Raw genomic sequence first — 21955 nt, forward strand, 5'->3', positions numbered from 1 at the left:
TGCTATGGATGCACACTATAATTTATTTAACCAGTCCCCTATTACTTGATGTTTAGCTTATATACATTTTTACAAACAAAACACACATGCACACACACACATATATGTATGTTACAAACAATGCTTCAGTAAGCATTATAGTCTAATTATTTTGTAAAAAAAAGTCATATCAATCTATCCTCTCACTCTCTTGGGGAGCATTAAGTCACCTGGCCACACCTGGCTGCCCCAGAGGCTGGAAGTGGAATTTCTAGCTGGACGGCAGGTACCAGGTTACAAGGCATTCATGGTGGAAGGATGGAAGAACAGACTTGGGGGAGCAGGGCTTAATAAATACGACTATTATTTATTTATAAAAAGAAAAAATCTCTCATTTCACTAACAGTGAACGTGTCAATTTCTCCACAACCACAGTGGAGATGATATCCCAAATCAGATATTATCAATGTTTGTCATTGTTGCTGTTATTTTTGCTTGGAGCAAGGGTTCATATAACGTGAATAGCTGGCTATTTTGTTGTAAAGGAAAGTTGGGATTCAAATGAGGAAGATCTTTAGTGGCAAATAGGACATTTGAATATTTTTAAGCCATGAGAATCCAGAGAAAGAGTTTGAGAAATTTTTAAAATATATTGCAAAATGTTTGAGCTAGAAGAGATCTTAAAAAATTATCTCTTTCAATGCACTTCTTTTATAGATGAGGAAATCGAAACTCTGAGAAGTGAACTGATTTACCCAAGCCCACGCTACCCATTAGTAGCTGATCTGGGATTAGAATCAAGGTTGTTTTGGGTCTCAGCCTATCATTCTTTGGTTCTATTCAGTAAATACTGATATTTATTTATTGAGCATCAAATCCTGTGTTTGGTACTAAAGAGGATTCAGATAAGTAAGGACACATATTTACTGAGAATTTTTTGAGAATTTTCTTGTGCCAGATCTTTCACATACATTTCAATCTAGTCCAATGCATCTATCGTACCAAGTGAATCAATCTATCTACTAGTTTCTTGTTTTTTTCTGTTTTTTTTTCAGTATTATTAGGGATTCCGTATGTTTCAGTAATAGTAGTAATTCTTGGCATCAAGCCTGGAATAAGAAGTTCCGCAGGTCAGGAGGAAAATTATACCATTGTTTCTCTCAACAAGATGTCAACTGGAGAGCATAGCTGATAGCTTTTTTCTCAGGCCTGCTCAGGGCATCTCTGTCTAAGTTCCTGTCTAGGTCCTTAGTGTGTGCCATCCTGAGAAATGCCAGAATTGAAAGAAGGCCACCTGAGGCTGGGAGAATGGCAGAGATGTGGCTGGGGAGACATGTGGGACAGGTCATGGAAGGCTTTGTTGATCTAGTTAAGGATTTGGTTCTAAGTGTATTGGGGAGCTAATGAAGGGTTTTAAGCAGATCTTATCTGCATTTAAAATCCAAACACACACACACAGACACACACACACAGACACACACACACACACTCATGTGCGCGCGTGCACGTGCGCGGCTTTGAATGGATTAGAAAAGCTGCAAGGATGGATGAATCAGGAGGCTCTATCATTAGTCCAGGTGGTAAGTGATGGTAGCTTATCCCCTGGGTGCAACAGAGAAGTGGAGATATATTAGGCAGACAAAATTGACAGGACTTGATTAATTGATACGGCCTTGAGGGAGAAGGTACTGTCCTGAATGACTCCCTGGTTTTCAGCTTATGCTGCTGGATGCAAGTGGGTGATGTTCACTGAGATGGGAACTCTGGAGCTGGATGATGAAGGGGACGATGTTGTGCTCAGTTTTTTGAAATGTTGATTTGGAGTGCCTAAAGCCCACAGAAACGTGCCGGGTGGGTAGGTTAGGCAAAGGAATTAGAGATCAAAGAAGAACTAGAGACTTCAATTTGGGAGGTCTGGTCATCTGGTAGATGACATTGCCTAGGTACAGGCTCTTCTTCTCCTTCCTCTTCCCCATTCCTCTCCTTCTCCTTCTTCTCCTTCCTCCCCCTCTTCCTCCTCTTCTTCCCCCTCCCCCTCCCCCTTCCTCTCCTCATTCTTTTTTTTAAAGGAAAGTCTTAAAAAATAAGTGTTGGATGGTTCAGATCTGTTGTTTTTATTCCTTCATCTATAGGATTACCCAGTTTTTATTATATTTTTGTATTAAACATTTTGGTTATTTGGTTTCATTTATAACATTATCTACAACCTTCGAATTATGAACTAAAATCCCTATTGCTGAATTAGCTGAATACAACAGCAGGTCCATGTATGACAGGAAGAAATTTTAGGTAGTAGAGTGCCCAGATAAACCGACTGGCTAGATAGTCTTTTGGTCAAAATATTTCAAAAATTTCATATCTTGATCCAGTTACTAATGAAAATAATCTGGCATACGAAGTGTTTAAGCACTTTGAGGAGTATTCATCTAACTTTTTGTTTAGGGAACCAGTGAGCTCTTGTTTTTTTAATGAAAAGGACACTTTCTGTTTTTCATTACAGCTGCATTGAACAAAATTAGTATCCATACGGCGTCTGAAATTCAAATGCCTTTGTCTTGTCTTTCTTGTACCTAGTATACGGTTACAAAAGAAGTGTCACTACAGTTAAGATTTAATTGCCAAGATTTTCGAAAAGAAACACAGATATGCTCTTCATAGTTGCTCTAACCACGCAGCTCTGTGCTGCTGCAAGTTGCTCAAACTGTGCCGTGAGGAAGCCCTTAACTGCTGAAAAGGCCAGAGACTGAAACGGAGTATTGCACAACTCTTCACCACCCAGCGGTTTTGCTTCCAAATCTGGCTTTCGTAGCATCCCAAGGCGGGAGCCGCTCCTCGCTCCACTGGAGCCAGCCGGTTCCCCCTCAAAAGCAGCCGGGGTTTCCTCGTTCGAGCCCCGGGCGCCCCTCCCTCCACCCAAGGTTCCCGTGGAAGGGAAGCCACGCGGGCGCGGGGCCCCGGAGTTCCCACTGTCCGGCCGGGGAGACCCAGTCTCCCAGGAGGGACTCCCGCACTCGAGTCCCGCCGGCCAGGTGGACCAAAGGTCCGCGGGCTCCGCGCCGCTCCCCTCCCCCGCCGCCCCATTGTCTGCCTCGCCCCGCCCCGGGGGACACGTGCGCCTGCAGCTTCCCGAGCGAGGAGAGCGCGGGGCGGCGGCGGCGTGGACACCGCCTGGAACGACTACGCGGCCGCGGCGCCCGGGGCGGGGGCCGGGCGCGCACGGACCGGTGGGTACGCTCCGCGGAGCTGCGCTCGCGTTCCGCGCCCCCCGCCCCGTTCCCCGCCGGTCCGGGACGGGGCGGGGGGTGGGGCGAGCGGGAGCTCGGTTGGGGGGGCGTGCGCGTGGTGCCGCGGTGGGGGTGGGGTGGGGCGGGGTGGGGAGATGCCTGTCTCCTGACAAAGGAGAACGAGTGGGACACGCTGAGCCGGCCCGCCCCGCCCCGCTCGGAGGGGCGCGGGAGGGGGAGTGCCGGGAGGGGAAGGGGCGGGCCTTTCATTCACTCTTGGCCCCTCCGCCGCCGCCGGAGCGGAAGGGCGGGGTCTCGCGCCCTCCTGTGTGGTGAGGAGCGAGGGAGGTGGCGGGCGTGGGGGCGGAGCCCGCGGGCGCGCGTCCCGAGGCGTAAGCTACGTCGTCACGTCAGCGCGGGAGAGAGAAAGAGAGGAGCCGAGTCGGCCGGGACTGGGGGGACGGGGCCGAGAGAGCGAGGGAGGGAGCGAGCGTGCGAGCGTGCAAGCGTGCAAGCGAGGAGGGGAAGGGCGGCCACTCGTGCCTGAGCGGCCGCGGACAACACTGCGGGCGGTTGGGGAAAGGAGCAGGGAGGGGAAGAAGAAAGGCCTAGAGGAGAGGCGGACGGAGGCTGGTGGTGGTGGGAGAAGGAGAAGGAGGAGTTGGAGGCGGGCAGGGGCTGAAGGAGTGAGTGAGAGAAGCGGACGCGCGAGGGAGGGGAGGGAAGGGAAGGGGGGGGTCACGCGGAGGCGCGCGCGCGCACTGGGAGCGCGCTCGGAGGCGAGTGGAACTGGATCGGGTTTGCTGCCAGCGGCGTGAGCTTCGGCCGCCATTTTACAACAGCTCCACTCGCGCCGGACCCAGGGAGCAGCGAGCACGCGTTGCCCGCAACCGGATCTCCTCGGACAGGATTCCTCCACCGCAGCCCGACGGGGAGGTAACGACCGCCGGGACCCGGGTCTGGGAGGGGAGCTCCGTGACATTGTGGAGTGAGCTGTGGGAGGGCGGTGCGGGGAGAAACCGGCTTTTCTGGAAAATGGATTCCAAGGAAGAGGGGAGCACGTTGACTGGGGCTGCTTGGGAGTAGGCCGCGGCCCGCGCCGCCACTTCCTTCTCCCTTCCATGTGCTGCTGCCATTCGGGCTTTGTCTGCGGCGCTCCAGGGAGGAGGCGCCCCCGTGGCCCGCGCGGACCACGAGCGGCGGCGGAGTTGGTGCTGTCGTGGCCGTCGCCGCGGCGCGGGAGTGGGCGGAGAGGAGCCGGTCCTGTCCCGCAGCCGCGCGGCGGGGTTGGGTGGTGCTCGGGGTCCGGCGAGCGTTGGGCAGTTCGCGGAACGCCCTCGCGCCGCCGGCTTGTCGGCCCCGGCCCGGGGGTGGCACCGCCGGCCCCCGCGCCGCAGTCGCTGCCGGGACCGGCGAGGGGTGGGGGGCTTGCACTGCGCGCCGCGGCGCACGTCTCGGCGGGGCGGGCGGGCGGCCGGCGGTCGCCGGCGCCCGGGGCAGAGAGAGCCATGTGTCACGGCCGAGACGGCGGCGCTGGGGGGCGGGGAGAGCCTGTGGCCTGGCGCCGCCGCGGCCTCGGTGTCGAGGGGCGAGGTTGTGCTGCTGCTGCTGCTTGCTGGGGGCTCCGGCCGCGGCTTGGGGTTGCTGTTGGGAGCCGGTGACGGTGGTCTTGGCCTGGGACTCGGTGGGTTTTCGTGGAAGGAAGTTGTAGGACATTGGAAGGCGCAGAGCACGTGTTTCTGCTGGGCTCCCGGGGGCCGCAGCGGTGAGGCTGCCGCTCTGGATGCGGAGTCGGGGGCGGGCTTTGGGGTGTGCGGGTGAAGGGTGGAGAAATTGGGTGGTGGGAAGGTAGCTTGTGTGAGCGCTTTGTTCTTCGCAGGCTGTTGTTACCGATCTTTAAGCGGCAGGCGGGAAAAGCGCGCACTTCGGGGGTTTACCTTTGAGAGGGAAAAGCCCAGCTTTGCTTGCTCCACACACACCTCGTTCGCCGTACGGGCACAGCTGCATGTGGCACGCTGGCTCGTCCTCGTGCTGGTTGGGCTCCATTTGTAATGTGGTTTTTCCTAGGGAGTGTTAGCAGGTGAGTCAGGGGTGGTGCTAAGGAAAAACGTAGTGGATCCGTCCTTCTGTGCCCCGCGCTCCGAATGTGGCTTGTCAGGCGACAGTGACTTTCAAGTAAGGCCTCTTTAAAGGGAGGTGCAGGCTGACTGGTGTAGAAATTGGTAGAGAATGTAAAGATTGGGGCTCTCATATTGTCCTCTACCCTTTCTGAAGATCCTAGTTTAATTTTGCTTATTGCGTTTGAACAGATCTCTGGAAACATGGCTACAGAACATGTTAATGGAAATGGTACTGAAGAGCCCATGGATACTACTTCTGCAGTTATCCATTCAGAAAATTTTCAGACATTGCTTGATGCTGGTTTACCACAGAAAGTTGCTGAAAAACTAGATGAAATTTACGTTGCAGGTAAGAACTAACACTTGCAAAATTATATCATGAAATTTTTCTATTGGATTTCTGGCTTTGAGCTAAAATAGCAACTTTTTGTGGTTTCCAATAAGTGTGGGACCTGGAGTTTTGCCTTGTTGTGCTAGTTGTGAACTAGAGGTTAAGGTGTATAGAGGGAGGGAAGAGAAAGGGTTAGGAGGTAAAGGCTGGCTGGCCAGATGGATAAGTATACGATGGTAGCAACAGCTGCTAAATATTGGAAGCAGGCCATGTGACTTTTTGGGGGTATTTTTATAGTAGGATTCTTGTTAAATAACTTGGTAACTGTAGACTTGTAGTCTGTCTCCGTGTGGCTCTTGCTTTTTCTAGTGGTATTTGAAATTGAGTAGAGGTTCATTTGTCATGCTCGGTACTTCGTTGGTTGGTTTTAGAATTTGTGAGCCTATATATTTGCTGTAGAAATAGGGTTCAGAATTGTCTGATTTAGACAGAACAAGATTAAAAAAAAGTGGTTGAGAGGCCTTATTTAGTTCATAATGCCGTTCAGGTATGTGTGTTTTTCATCATATAGATGGTAAGGGGGCATGGAAGAATTCTTAGTTGGCACCTATATTGGCAAACATGGTCTTTTTAAAAAAAAAAAACCTTCTAAAAATATTAAAAGTTGACAATTAATTAAGTTTTTTCTTCTCCAGGGCTGGTTGCACATAGCGATTTAGATGAAAGAGCTATCGAAGCTTTAAAAGAATTCAATGAAGACGGCGCATTGGCAGTTCTTCAGCAGTTTAAAGACAGTGATCTCTCTCATGTTCAGGTAACATTAATCTAGTGTCAGTGTAAAAACAATAAAAAACCTGAGTAGTTTTGATAGTTCAAGTTTTATTTATTTAGGTACGTTTAAGATAACTATTGTTAAATATGATTGGAAAATTCGTTTGCAGAACAAAAGTGCCTTTTTATGTGGAGTCATGAAGACTTATAGGCAGAGAGAAAAACAGGGGACCAAAGTAGCAGATTCTAGCAAAGGACCAGATGAGGCAAAAATTAAGGTATGTCTTTAAAAACTTTCTTTTTTACTCCTTTCAGTTTTAAAGTTTTTTTTTTTTTCTATTTTCTAGCTTTGGTAAATATTTCTTGGGTGTGAAATGGGTGTGTGTGTTTTGTTTTTCGTGTTTTTTTGTCTGTTTTTTGTGGGGGTTTTTGATGTTGCGAGTTAATGACCATGAGATAATTTGTTAATCTTTTGTAATTACTGTTTTTCTTGCCTTTAACAATTTGTTTCTAAAACAGTTCTGAAGTTTTTCTTCTTAGCTAGCTACTGTTTCTTAAATCTGTGTTATTGGTATTCTAAATAAAAGATTTAGAGAAATACAGCCACCATATTTTTTTAGAAACCTGCAAATCCAGATTAACTGACAGTGGAACCAAAAGGGGAGGGGATCTGCTCACCTCATACTGGTGGAGTGTGTGCATTTAGCAGCTGACTGCTTTTCTTAGGATTCTCAAGCCCCCAAATTAAATGGGTTTAGTATTTTAACACTGCCTTCTTTTCCTTCCATTAGTATGGGTTTTTAAGGCCAATTTGTTCATTTCTAGAAGCAGCTTTTAAGGATAAAATGGATTACTGTGGAAATGTAAATGAGGAAACTGAGGCTGAGGGTAGGTTTCCTTTGCGCTCCCCCCACCCCCAAAGTCAGAAGAGTAAATGGCCTCAAAGTCAACTAGGTTTTGATCTTGGTGTTTTTTAGTTGTGTTGAGTTTTTAGTTCATAGAAAATATGACGGTGATCATACTAGTTTTAATCTGGTACTCTTAATACAGTGTGCCACTGCTCTTGAACCAAGGGTTATGGTTTAAGAAAATAAGTTACTAGGAACAATAGAGGTGTCAGGTGTGTTTTAATGCTGTGGGAAGAGAGAAGCTAGGAATATGGAGTTAGACGTTAAGGCTATCTATAAGTTTGAGCCTTTTGCAGTTGTAGCTGTGGGTGAATTGTGTTTGAGCTATAAGTTTAGTTTTTCCAAAGAAATGGAATATAGTTGTTACTCATTGTAATTAATCAGTTGCAATTAAGTCTATACTGAGACAGTTATTAAAATTTTATGAAAAATTGAAAATTTCGTTTGTGAGATTCAGTTCTATCTTTGGAAGGGAGTGGCTTAAAGCATTAGTGTGACTTAAATTGTGGCAAGAAGGCAGACTTTTTTTCTTTTAACATCTTTATTGTAGTTTCTGCTGTATAACAAAATGAATCAGCTTATGTGCAAACGTATATCCCCTTCCTCTTGCATCTCCCTCCCACCCTCCTAATGCCACCCCTCTAGGTGGTCGCAAAGCACCCAGCTGATCTCCCTGTGCTACGTGGCTGCTTCCCACTAGCTATCTATTTTACATTTGGTAGTGTGTATATGTCCATGCCACTCTCTCACTTTGTCCCAGCTTACCCTTTCCCCTCCCCGCGTCCTCAAGTCCATTTTCTCTACGTCGAAGACAGACATTTTTATAGGATGTTTTTCAGAGGGAATAAGTTTTTCCTTTTTGTTTTTAGCGAGTGACATAAGAGGTATTATTTGGGTCACTTAAAGATTACAGTGAAAGAAGCGCAGGGATTACATATGGGAAAAAGGGAAGAAGGAGCCATTTAATGGTTTAGTTTATGTGATAGTAATAGATTTGAGTTTATTTTTGTTACTAACCCAATGTTGCACTGTTAAGCACATATATTTGGAGATAATAGAAAAAGACTACTTAAAACATGTAGCACTTTCTGGGCTTTTTTTGTTAAGACAATTTAGGAATAAAGGAGTTATCAGTTACAGTATGTTTTCATAATATATTTTATGTTCTTTGGGTAGAAAATATTTAAAATCTATCTAGGTGTTTTCATTTTCAAAGACTAAAGTGACCCCCAAATCATTTAACAGCATTTTGATAAGTTTTGTCCTGTGCCTAGTGTTTCTTTTTATTTCAGAATTTATCATCTAATTATTGGGTTGCTTTTATTATTCAGAAAACCAGTTTTGTGCTTTGTGGGTGCGATGGTGGAAAAGGAATAATTCTTGTTTTTTTCCTTAGGCTAACTTTTTTCTAGTCTTTTTGCTTATAATAGAAGATGAAGAGAAATTTTTAATGCTCTGAGTAAATATGAGTTGTGTAAATTTAACAGTTCACTTTTAGGGAGGTAATATATAGAGGTTATGTCACATTGTTGCAGCTTCATAAAGTTTTCAAAATCATTTTGGCTCTCATTTTTTCTGAGTGATCCATGCTGTCCTGTGAAGCATGGTACTTGAATGTCAGATGAATAAGAGGTCATTTTTCCTGCAACCCCTAAGTTTCTGGACTTAATTGGAGGAGTGTAGTTTCTATAAAGGTTGGTGAAACTCCCAGAATGGCGGTAGGTACCTAGAAGTGTGGGTTACAGGGAAATTTATTGGGTGAGAAAGCTAGATTTGGGAGAGAGAAGTTATCCATCTCCTTCTTTAGGAGAGAGTTATTTTCAGCCTAATTAGGTGCAGTCCTTTTTTAGAAGGGCCGAATAGGTACACGTTGCCTTGAAAGTTGTTGACGGATCAATATTTAGTGTTGTTCACTGAGCACTACTCAGTAATTAATTGGAGACCAGAAAATAATTTGACCAGGATCCTGAAATTTTCATTATAAGTTAGGGCATATTATAAATTACAAGCATACATTAAGAGGGGAATTCTGAAACACAACAGAAATCTGTAAGTAGGGAATGTTGCAAAGATCCATGGAAAGATTTGAACAAGATTGATTTTAAACTGCTCAATGTATGGGTGTGGTCTCATGAATGAAATGTATTGATGACATTTGAACTTTTTAAGGCGCTCTTGGAAAGAACAGGATACACACTCGATGTGACCACTGGACAGAGGAAGTATGGGGGACCGCCTCCAGATTCCGTTTATTCAGGTCAGCAGCCTTCTGTTGGCACTGAGGTAAAGAGACTAAAAACTTGTACCCTTTGTAGTAAATGTACAGGTGTCTGGTTCCCTAAAGAAACTCTCCATGGTTTTTACTTCATATTTAATTTACAGATATTTGTAGGGAAGATCCCAAGAGATCTGTTTGAGGATGAACTTGTTCCATTGTTTGAAAAAGCTGGACCTATATGGGATCTTCGTCTAATGATGGATCCACTAACTGGTCTCAATAGAGGTTATGCGTTTGTCACTTTTTGTACAAAAGAAGCAGCTCAGGAGGCTGTTAAACTGGTGAGTTTTTTTTTCTTTTCAGTTTTCACATTCTCTGTTTTCATTTAAAGCCAGGACTTTTCTTAATTGTGTTAACCAAAGGTTTTTGAAGTGCTGATTAGGCACTGTCCCATTTTCTATGTACACATTGTAGCAGTATTTTTTGCATGTATAGTTGAACTGACTAAGGATGTATAAGGTAGTGTGGTGGAGTTGAAGTTACTGGTGCTTTGAATTTGGCTTAGCGATTTTTTTTTTTTTCAAGGAGTGTTAAAAGGTTTAAGAAAGAAACTGTAGTAGATAGGGCTCTTAAAGGACCATATCTGGCTGTCCCTTTTTCGAAAATGTTTCACAGAGACATTGTGATGATAACTTTCTAGTTAATGAAATAAAGGATTTTATGTTGAATGGCAGTGTTTGATTTAAAAGTACTAGATGTCGGGTGAGGACCTAGTTATTTTCCCAATTTAAAGAATTTTAATGTTTCAAACTATGGCTTATATAATTCTCCTTCAAATTAGTTTTATTAAATTCTGTGACAGGTAGTTTCTGTGTTTTGTAGTTGAAGATGGAAGTTAATTTCAATCCAAGAAATACATCAAAAAGTATAGCTGGGGAGGACCTTATGTAAATGGTTCACTATAGCAGATGATGTTTGTTAGTTTTGCGTTATCTGACTTACACACATTTTATGGGTACTTCTAAGCAAACTTGAACTCCTTAGAGTGATTTCATCCTGAATTTTATTTTTCCTTCCCTCACCATCATATATATCACTTTTTTTTTGTTTTTTTTTTTTTTGCGGTACGCGCGCCTCACTGTTGTGGCCTCTCCCGTTGCGGAGCACAGGCTCCGGACGCGCAGGCTCAGCGGCCATGGCTCACGGGCCCAGTCGCTCCGCGGCATGTGGGATCTTACCGGACCGGGGCACGAACCCGTGTCCCCTGCATCGGCAGGCGGACTCTCAACCACTGCACCACCAGGGAAGCCCATATATATCACATTTTAAGGCAAACCTTAAGGAGAAAAAGAAAACAAATATACTTACTTGGTTTTGCTTTTTGTATTGCTTGGATCTCTCCATTGGTGTGTGTAATTGAACATTGTAAAGGTTAAAATTAGAAAAGTATGCTACTTGGGAAGAATAAAGAATTCAGGAGTTTAGACATTTCTTTTTAAATCATGGCTGATTTTCTTTTCTTTCAAAAAGTGCTTTCTATTTCAGAAGGGAGAGTATGTTTAGCTCTAGGGGTCCATTCAGTGGTAACCTTTGAACTGTCACGTTTTTAGTTTAAACAGTTCAGGTAAAACTGAGGACTCTTTAGAGTTCTGGAAAGATACTTTAGGAGTCATCCAGTTGAATCTATAAAAGAATAGAACGTTTTGCTAGGTAGTAATAAAGTAGCAGTAAGTTTCAGTGTTGAAATACATAATGATTGAGAAGGCAGTGAGACTATCTTACTGCAAAAAGCTAGTACAGAATTTAATGATGTCAGATCCAGTTTATTTATGACGTATTACATAAAGCTTTAGTTTTGCTTAATAGGTGTGGTTATTTAGTGTTACAAGTAATGATTTGTGTATTAATATTTTTTAAAGGAATCATTAAACAAACATTTGTAGACTACTTAATTTTTGTTGCCAAAATACACTAATTATGGTAGGTCGTCACTAGAATTTATTTCTAGATGATGTTCAGAATTCTTATAGTAAAGAAACATCATTAGAAGATGTTATATAATCCAGTCGTAACATCACTATTTTGTGTGCCAATAAGTACACATGAAATATGTCTCAGTTTGGGCAATTGCCTTGGCTTAACAGATCGTGTAGTCCAAAGTTGCATTGCTGTAGGCTTAGAGTAGTCTTAGTAATGTAGTTAAGTTTTTCAACTGTAACACAGAAATTTCCAGGTAGCCAAACAGCCATTTTGATTGGTCTGTGAGCTAGCTCTTGTCCTAAATCTTTTAACATTTTTTTCTGGGTTTGTGATTTGAGTCCTTATCTGGGGGCATAATTATTTTTTACTATCTGATGAATAGGAGGCTCTGTGCTTTATTGTCTTTTTAAGGGTATTCTTAGCACTGGGATGAATTGGACGTATTGTCATTGCTTTTTTAAAAAGGATGCTTTACCATAGCTAGGACTATGGTGATAATAGAATTGGGAGATTTGCCTTAATGCAACAGTAGAAGAAAGGACTAGGCTTTTGAGGAAATGAAACATTCTAGAGAAATAAAAAACTGAAGTTGATTAGGATGTTTTTTGCTACCTTGTTTTGATTCCTGGAAGTGAGTACCCTTCCTAAATGTATTTTTTAAGGAAGCATATTTTGAAAACTACTTCTACTCGTATCATGTCACGAGTCTACTTGAATTACAGCTTTATCCAAGGTGAATTTTTATATAAGGTAGTTGAACTGTTGTTCTAGTTGCACATAATCAGATGTTGAGAAAATGCCTTTTTTACATTATTTATAGATGAGGCAAGATTGAAGCACCATCTTTTTGCTTTCCTGTACTTTGTGTCTTGAGAAATACCTTCGATTGAGTTGAGATAGTTTATATATTCAGCCTTATTTTTTGATGTTATTCAACAACGACCCCCCCCCCAAAAAGACTAGATTTTAAGTTTGCATCTGAATTATTTGTCAAATGGGTTGATGTTAACAGCTGAAGAAGAGGCATGAAGTTAGAAGCAACTGCAAACTTCTTAATGACCCTATTTTCAGCTAACATCTGCCTTGTATTTGGGGGAATAAGAAAATTCATCCCTAAATGATGACAATGTAGCTAAGGAAGCAAGATTTAAATTTGTGAAAAGGTGAATAATAGCTACCACTTGTGCTTGTTGAGGCACAGGAGCTGTGCTAGGTGCTACATTATTACCTTTAAAGATCACTTCAACTCATTCTTCAAGGTAAGTGAAATATCTTCCTTTTGCAGTAGAATAAATAGTCTGGGTGGCTTGCCCAGAGCCGTACTGGTTTAGTTTGATACCAGGTTTGTTTAGCATGTGCTTATCGTTAATTAGACATGACAATTTAAGCCAGCAGTATAAGTTATGTTGCCAGGTAGCCTGATTCTTCAAATTATGTAGTGGTTTAGGTAGTGTTAAAAGGAATTCAGAGTGTAAGTTGTCTCTACTGCCAAATTTATTTTTGGCATCTAACCAATTTGTACCATCTTCCTGCTACCATCCTAGCCTAAGGTACCATTTGAAGAATCCTTCTAGCTAGTCTCACTGCTTTCCATTGCTCCTTTACAGTCTTACCTTTTAGCTGTGTAGATTAGATCGCAACAGTCCCATGCTGAAAACTCTAATAATGGCTTCCAAACAAGGTTCTATCTGATCAGGTTTTTGCTTACCTCTCTCTTCCCATTCTTCTTTATTACCCTTCCATCCACACTTTGCCTTTTTTGTCCTCCACAAAAGCTATGAGCATTTCCATCTCAAGGCTGCCTTCTGTTCTTTCTCCCACTTCTCCCAGTTAGCACAGCTGCTGTCTTATCAATCAGGTTTTCTTAGAAGGCCTTTCTAAGAAAGGCTTACCACCCAGTTGCCCCATGACAGTATACTGAACATGATAAAAAAAAAGGAATGCTTAGATGTACTTAAAATTATTTTTTAACTTTGAAAGATTATTTGCTTCTCTCTTCCCATCAGAAGATTTGCTCTTTTTTCCTGTATCCCCAGCATTTAGAACAGTGCCATTATAGAGTAGGTACTAGGTAAATAACCTGACTGGCTGACCAGGCAAGCGTGTATATGTATTTGTGTGGTGTGCTGCTGGAATTGGAGCCCAGGGCTACTGGCTCTGCAGTGCCCATTATGGTTCCTATACAATGGAAGTGTCCTACTGAAAATACCTTTGTTACAAAGACTGGAATACTGACCTCTATTTGCACATTAAGGGTTATGACTTTAATAGCCACTGATAGTTTATCACCACAGTGGTTGTATACACCAGTGTACAACCATTTTGATGAATGCAGCTGGCAAGACAGGTCGACAGAATATTTTAGTAGCAATTAGCAAGTGTTTAGTGTGTTTAACATGAAAACTTTTACTATGGCCATACAAGGTAGTTTGATCCAGTTCTTGACTTTGGTGTTTCTAGGACTTGAGAGGCTAACTACAATTAAAGTGGAAGCATGTGGTTCACAGGGTAAAGGAGGGATGAAGGGATCGGTTGCTTTCGGTTGAGGTTGTTAGAGAACGCTTTGTGATAAAAAGGTGTGAGCAGGGCAGTGAAGGAAATAGATGAATAGTTGAAGCACTGTTTTGTGGGAAGGGAGGTAAAACTTTTATAAAGTCAGTGCTAGAAGGCAGTAGGCATGACTGCTGGGCTGAGTTGCATGGTGCTATTAAAGTTTTGAGCCTTTGTATGGGTTGCATGATGTAAATAACGGTATAGGTTCTTTTTTTTAATCAGTGATATGAATGAGGGCATAGTTGGACTGCTTGGAACGTTTGGTGACTTGAATCTATATGTAGTGGTTAATGCCATGGATGGCAAAATAAGGATCTGAAAAGATTTTGATAGCCTGGGACAGTAGTTTACACCAGCAGGATGGAATTGAGTGGGGCTGAGAGTCAAGTCCTATACATGACTAATCCACAAGTAAGCTGTAGTGTGTTAGTGGTGTGGTGTGATTGCCAAATAAGCCAAGATAATCATGGACTACATGTTGCAGAGGCCTGGTGTTTAGAAGTGTAAGAATAGTCTCCAGCTTACTCTAGACTCCTCAGACTGCCTGTATAGGATTGTGTTATGGATGTCACTGTTTGATGACACTCTGGGAGGCAGTTCCCAATTTCAGAGAAGTAATGATTAGCCAAGCATAGAAGGGGGATTGAGTCCTAAGCATTGTGTGCAGGTATATGAAGTGCTGTCATTTGGAGGAGGAAATAGATTTATTGTAGAATTTTTAGGGAAGTAGGTTTGGCTCAAGGTAAAGAAGACTTAAATGGACAGGCTTGGGAGGTAGCGGCTTTGCTGCTGTAAGGGTTAGGACTGAGCAGCCACTTCTGGATCAGTTTTCTAAGTCCGAGATTGCTGAATTTCTGGGGATTTGGTAACTGATTGGCTATAAGGGAAGGAAAGAGTGAATTGATATTTTGAACGTAGATGATGGGAATGTTCCAGACTGTACAACTCATTTTGGTGTTCCGAAATACTGAAACTGCATTGGTTAGTGTTCAAAGTTCATCTTTATTTTATTTGGTTACCTCACTGTTACTGGATCTGAAAGCTAGATTTCTAAAATTTGTTAACTTCAGTGCCTACTCTTCTAGAGTTTGGAAAAGATTACGTTTTCTTTTTTATTTTGATACTATCATATCGTCCTGATTACTAACCCTTGAGAGTAAGGGTTTATCAGCATTAAATTAGAATCTCTATTAAGGATCAGAACAGTTGTTTTGCTAATGTTTTTCTACCATCCAAGTCACTGTTAACTCACCTGCTAACACCTGCTAGGATGCAAAGTTTATTTTCGAATTTAAGGTGATAGATTGGTCTTAAAAATGCTAGAGTGAGAAAAGTTAAACAACTCAAATATACTTATAAAAGTGCATGCTTAACCTGTAGATGGGGCATTTCTTTAAGGAATGTTTATTTCTAGGCATGTTTGCTTTATTTGGACAGTATGCTATGTGCAGAGGGTCACCTTTGCTCCTTTAATGACTTCTTTTCATTGGAGAGCCAATTTACTCTCTATGGGTCAGCTATAATTGTTCCAATTTTTTAAATTAAAAAAATGTGGATGAAAAGTTAGTTTTCTTTATAAATCCTACTAAATATTCATGTCTTCATATTGTTCAGAGACTACAGTCATTTAAATACCTTCTACCTACCCCGCCTTGATTAACCATAGTGAGGATAGGTTAGAAAGGAAGAAACTTTTCTTTTGTAGATAATAATAGAAACAGTCATTACTATTTTGAGGCAGCATTGTTAAGTAAATAGTCTCTGCTCTTAGAATATTTGGAAAGAAATACAATCAAGGGAAAATGATACCAAATTGTCATCTTCAAAATAACTCCTCTTTCTCCCTTTTTAAAACTTTGTATTTCCTTCCATTCTTTTTCTGATTTTAATTGTTTTTGTCAATTTCTGGAGTTACAGACTAAATGACCAGATTGAAAGCCATTGATTTGTCACTAAGGCTGGCTACTTGATCCTTAGATATAAAAATCTAGGGAATGTACATGTCGTAAAGCAGTTATTGTGTTCTAAAGTTAACTTGTTTGTGTAATAGGGTATTGTAGTCTACTTGTCCATAATCCCATGCAGTGGTGGATTCAGCCATAGGTCTAATACCTGCCTGTAACCGCATATTTTTATTTTTAAGAGGTGTTTGGTCTAAATAGAATATAAATGGTATGAGAAAATGAAGTCCAGGGCAGGATTTCTTAACCTCAGCACTATTAATGTTTTAGAGTACATAACTTTTTATTATGCTGGACTATTTTGTGAATTGTAGGATGTTTAATAACATCTCTGGCCTCTACCTACCCACTAAATACCAACAGCAGACCCCACCTCTAGTTGACCAAAATGTGTGTGTGTCGGAGGGCAGCAAATCACTCCTGTTGGAAACTGCTGATCTGTGTTAACATAGAAGGGTGTTTTTGTTGGCCTTTATAGGATTTAGGGATTGCAGAATATTTGGTTGAGCTCAAATCTACAGGTATGCAGAGGAGTTTAGATGGTGAAGTTTCAGGGAAAGCGTTATAGTCAGAGGTTGAGCAGTATGAAAACTGTTTGAGAACTGATGTAAATAGCCGAGATTATAGTATTGTGGAGAAAAGGGAGAAGTGGTAGGGATTTTAGGACGGACTTAATGACATCCAAGGGTTTAAACTTTGTTTTGCTGATGCGGAGTCCATTGTGGGATTCTTTTTCAATAGGCAAAGTTGTGATTTAAAAAAAAATGTCACCAGCATAAGTGTAAAGCATAGAGAGAATCCTGAGATCATGATGCCCAGAGACTCGGATAAGCGTGAACGGAGTCGGTGGGGTAAAAAGTACAAAACTGTGCTGAACTGAAGGAAGGATGTTTGAACTTCATGTTTAATTTTGAATATCTGGAGATGGAGAAAAAGGGAGAGGGAGGAATCAGTTTTCTGACTTGTCTGTATTTTCTTCACTTATACCTGATATAGCTGTTACGCAAGAATGGGAATAACAGGGATAGGAACTTTTTGGGTTTTGCCTCTGCGGTATTCCGTTTTATGGAATATGGTTACTTGAAGATTGTTTACTTTTTACTGTAGTTTTATAGTAGTTTACCATAATCTACTTGTCTTTCTCCAACTTCATTGTAGGCTTGGTGAAAATAAAATGGGGGAGAAAGTTGGATCTGATTCAGAATAACAAGGTTCTCCTTTTAGATTTAAGTATTTGAAGCCAGAAATCCCTTATTGTAACTTTTTACAAGTGATTAGGGGAGATGGAAAAATAAGATTTAAGTGCTGATTAATAGAAAGGCAGAAAGCTTGCTGGCACAGGAATCTGTTTCCCTTGCATGAGAATAACTAGTCGGAAGGATGAATTTAAGTAGAAAATAAGGTATTATGGAATCAGTAATTTGGAATTTAAGCTGCTTACAGACTAGATTCTTACCAAATTTGCTAAATTTCAAGGACTTGACAATTTTTTGCTTTAATTCATAGACTTGGTTAGTGTGTTTTGTCAGTACAATCTTCCTGTCTCAGATTATAATTTTTTAAAGGATAAAAATACTTGATAAACCTAAGTGTTGAAGTTTTAATTTGTTAAAAGATTTTGCTTTTGTGTATGGGATTTGCATATCTTTCTATAATGAGCACCTATAGTAGGATATTTTAAGTATTTTTAAAACATGCACTTTTCCGCCTTTCAGTATAATAATCATGAAATTCGTTCTGGAAAACACATTGGTGTCTGCATCTCCGTTGCCAACAACAGGCTTTTTGTGGGCTCTATTCCTAAGAGTAAAACCAAGGAACAGATTCTTGAAGAATTTAGCAAAGTAACAGGTAAGTTGGGTTTACTTGGAAGGAGGTTCAACTTCTAATACTTAAGGTAATGTCATGCTTTTGTGTGCCAAGCACTGTTTTAAGCACTGCATTTATTGACTCGTATTCTCACTATAGCCATATAAGATGAGTAACTCCATTTTTCAGATAAAGAAATAGAAGGTTTTGGGAAATAACTTGCTGAATGTTATGTAGTTAGTAAGGAATACGGCTGGGATTTGAACTCAGTCTGCAGAATCATTGTTGTGCTTCCCCTGTTTTGGAAAATTGTATTTCTTTCTGTGTTTTTATGCATTTTGAGGTGCTAGTTGACATTCTTAGTAAAAATGTTTGATAAGTAATAACCTGATTTTCCAAATTACAGGAATGGTAAGTACTCTTGCTATAAGCAGAGATTATACTTTGTCAGTATGGTGTAATTTCTTTGAATTGTAAAGCATTTTTTATAAGTTTCCAAGTGACAGGCTTTTGTCATTTGGAAACTAGAAAAAATAGTTTTGTCTGCCTAGAATATTTAGCAAATTATCAGCCTGTTACCAATTTCCAGGAACATTTGAAATTCTTATACAATACTAAGATAGTCTCTATTTCATTTGAAGTAAAACCATGTCTGAGGCCAGAGAAGTGCCATTAAAAAATTAGTTTTTACTTGCATGGGGTGAAAAATTTCTAACCATGTCTGATTTATACTTCTGGTTTTCCTAAAACAGCTTTGTAAAGATTTCATACCTCTCTGTCATCTAATTAATGGAAGCAGAGAAAAATTTCTAACCATGTCTGATTATACTCCTGGTTTTCCTAAAACAGCTTTGTATAGATTTCATACCTCTCTGTCATCTGATAAATGGAAGCAGAATAGTCCTCAGGTCTAAGTAAAAAGAATACATTTTCTTTTCTTGGGGATTTTTGCATTAGGAACACTTGGAAAGTGTGGATTAGGTGAATTATCTGGACCGGTTTTTTGAGAGTCCCTGGTAAAGATAAGAGATTATTTTTCATTCTGATATTCAGGTATAATATTAGAAAAATAAATCTTTTGATCTGCTTATTTTTGCTTATTTTATCTAATTTCTCTGGAATTGTTGCTTACTTTCAGAGGGTCTTACAGACGTCATTTTATACCACCAACCAGACGACAAGAAAAAAAACAGAGGCTTTTGCTTTCTTGAATATGAAGATCACAAAACAGCTGCCCAGGCAAGACGTAGGTTAATGAGTGGTAAAGTCAAGGTCTGGGGAAATGTTGGAACTGTTGAATGGGCTGATCCTATAGAAGATCCCGATCCTGAAGTTATGGCAAAGGTAATAACAGTTGAGTTAAAAATTTTTTTGTGGTGTTGCTGGGAGCAGGGGTAGGCTTTAGAGAGTGGAGGGAAACTTGTGTGTGCTTCCTTAAACCATATTTTTGAAAGTGAGAGAAGGGTTCTGTGTTAAAGGCCACACACCAGAAATAAATAACAAGTGCATGGAGGGTGAATATAGGAATTTATTCATGGACCGTCAGCTACAGTTGTGTAGCCATCATACTCTTATGATAAAGTAGGTAGCCTACATGCAGTGGAGATGATTCACTTTCATTTTTGTGTGGATTCGAAGAGCAGTTTCTTTGAGTTTTTGAGAGTGGCGCCATTAAGATTACATGGTTTTTGTGTTAAAAGTCCTACTCCTAAAAATAGTGAACTGTACTGGCCTCAGCAGAGCTGCTGCAGTTAAAAGGTTTAGCTATTATTAGGTATCGTGCTTCAGCAGTCAGTTGAGACATCTATGAAAACAAACATCTCTTGAGTCAACACTTTACCAGTGCAGTTTGCAGTTAAGTTATTCTAACCTTTTAAAGAATCCTCCTTAATGACGATAGGCTAGGAAATACAACTAGTTTACTAAAATCAAGAGAGGAGTGTGAAGTGTCAGAACAGTGAATATTAAAGGGTAAATGTTTTTGAGGACAGAAAATACTTAGGATTCATTCTTTTTTCCTTTGGCTTATTAAGCTCTCATTGGTCAGCCCTTTAGATTAAGAAATTCAGATGCTACTTCAGGTATTTTAGGAGGAAGTGATAGTGTTTCTTAGCCAAAAGGTTAAATTTGTAGTTGTACTTGAGGAGCTTTCAGGATTGAAGACTTTATCTTACCAGTGTTTTGAATATTGTTTCCTCTCTTCAGGGTTTCAAAAGCAGGTCCCAGTTAGTTTTGACTCCCTGTGTTAAGTTCAACAGCTATTTCAGATGGCATGGTGTTCACGTTATTAGGAAATAACCACGTCCATTTTAATTGTAAAATAATAACTAATGAAAAGTCTTGTGCGTAGCATGTTTTGTTTTTTGAGCAGCAAGTACAGCAGTTTCCCATACGCACACCTGCCCACATAGCTTTGCAGCCACACACCTGCCCACATAGCTGTGCAGCCGCACACCTGCCCACACAGCTGTGCAGCCGCACACCTGCCCACATAGCTGTGCAGCCTCCTGCACGATCAGTGTCCTCACCAAAGGGGTACATTTGTCATAATCAGTGAATCTAAATCGACACATTAGTATAACTCAGTGTTTACGTTAGGATTCCCTTTTGGTGTTCTGCATCCTATGGGTTTGACAAATGTATGTTGTATCCACCATTGTAGTATTTGCCTTAAGAATCCTCTGTGATTGCCTTTTCATCCCTCGTCCCCTCATCCCTGGCACCCACTGCCCTTTTTACTGTCTCCATAGTTTTGTCTTTTCCCAAATGTCACATAGTTGGAATCATATAGTATGTAGCCATTTAAGACAGCTTCTTTTACATTTAAGGTTCCTCCATGTCTTTTCATGGCTTGATAGCTCATTTCTTGTTTAATGTTAAGTAATATTCCATTGTCTGGATTTATTATAGTTTATCCAGTCACCTACTGAAGGACAGCTTGGTTGCTTCCAAGTTTTGGCAATTATGAATTAAGGTGCTATAAGCATGCATATACAGGGTTTTGTGTGGACGCGTTTTCACCTCTTTTGGGTAAATACCAAGGAGTGTGACTGGTGAATCATATGGTATGAAAGTATGTTTAGTTTTGTAAGAAGCTGCCAAATTATACCATTTTGCATTCTAATGCAGTGAATATGTTGTTCAATATTCTCAAAAGCATTCGATGGTGTTAGTGTCTTAGATTTTGGCCGGTCACTGTAACAGGCTTATAATGATATCTCACTGTTTTAATTTGCAATTCCCTAATGACATGATAATTGAGCATCTCTTCCTATGCTTATTCACCATCTGTATATCTTTGGTGAGAACGTTCAGATTTTTTGCCCATTAGATCCAGCAGCATGCTCCTTGGTATTTACCCAAATGAGTTGAAATTTTAGTCTATATTTTATATTTCTGGTACTCCTCTAATGGGTTGTGACTAAAGTTAAGTTTGCAGGGTTGGGATGGTGGCATCTTGGAAACTGAATCCTTTGGAAATACATAGGAAGTTTCTGTTTCTTTCTTAAATTTCAGGTAAAAGTGCTGTTTGTACGCAACCTGGCCAATACTGTAACAGAAGAGATTTTAGAAAAGGCATTTAGTCAGTTTGGGAAACTGGAACGAGTGAAGAAATTAAAAGATTATGCTTTCATTCATTTTGATGAGCGAGATGGTGCTGTCAAGGTAAATAACTGGGGGAATTATCATAGGCATCTAACTTAGACTAATGATTTTTAGTCATCCTAAAATCAGAATGTTTTAGAAAATTGAAGGAAACTCAGAGGTCATGTAATTACTCAAGCTAACCTTTATTGGCCTTAGCAAATCGCATAACTTACTAAACTAAGTCAAAAAGATTAATAGTTGAAGAGCTGGATCTTTAAATGAAATCAAGAATCCTATTTTATCTCATCCTTCTAGTGTTAATAGTAAATGATTTTTTTAACTTTAAATGAATCATAGTTGTGAAAGGTCTCTTGTATTGATCAGTACCTACTTTTTTAAGGCTATGGAAGAAATGAATGGCAAAGACTTGGAGGGAGAAAATATTGAAATTGTTTTTGCTAAGCCACCAGATCAGAAAAGGAAAGAAAGAAAAGCTCAGAGGCAAGCTGCAAA

The 21955-nt window shown here is 41.1% G+C and overlaps 1 protein-coding gene across 7 annotated transcripts in view; it reads left to right on the top strand.

Annotated features, from left to right (window-relative positions):
- Nucleotides 1-3924: 3924 nt before the first annotated feature.
- SYNCRIP (synaptotagmin binding cytoplasmic RNA interacting protein) overlaps nt 3925-21955 on the top strand; it is a 28193-nt gene continuing 10162 nt past the window's right edge. For 4 of the 7 annotated variants that reach the window (XM_060030254.1, XM_060030255.1, XM_060030257.1 and 1 more), the window contains exons 1-10: nt 4013-4139; nt 5513-5672; nt 6350-6468; nt 6596-6703; nt 9503-9616; nt 9716-9892; nt 17761-17896; nt 18993-19198; nt 21371-21520; nt 21843-21955. The exon at nt 21843-21955 is cut by the window's right edge and continues 9 nt beyond it. In XM_060030254.1, the coding sequence (XP_059886237.1) occupies nt 5525-5672; nt 6350-6468; nt 6596-6703; nt 9503-9616; nt 9716-9892; nt 17761-17896; nt 18993-19198; nt 21371-21520; nt 21843-21955 (1271 nt within the window). In that variant the 5' untranslated portion in view covers nt 4013-4139; nt 5513-5524. Of the gene's footprint in view, nt 4140-5512; nt 5673-6349; nt 6469-6595; nt 6704-9502; nt 9617-9715; nt 9893-17760; nt 17897-18992; nt 19199-21370; nt 21521-21842 lie in introns of all 7 variants that reach the window. The other 3 variants (XM_060030261.1, XM_060030260.1, XM_060030259.1) reach the window with 2 other exon arrangements.

Source organism: Delphinus delphis, chromosome 14, assembly GCF_949987515.2.
Source record: "Delphinus delphis chromosome 14, mDelDel1.2, whole genome shotgun sequence".
Classification (NCBI taxonomy): Eukaryota; Metazoa; Chordata; class Mammalia; order Artiodactyla; family Delphinidae; genus Delphinus; species Delphinus delphis.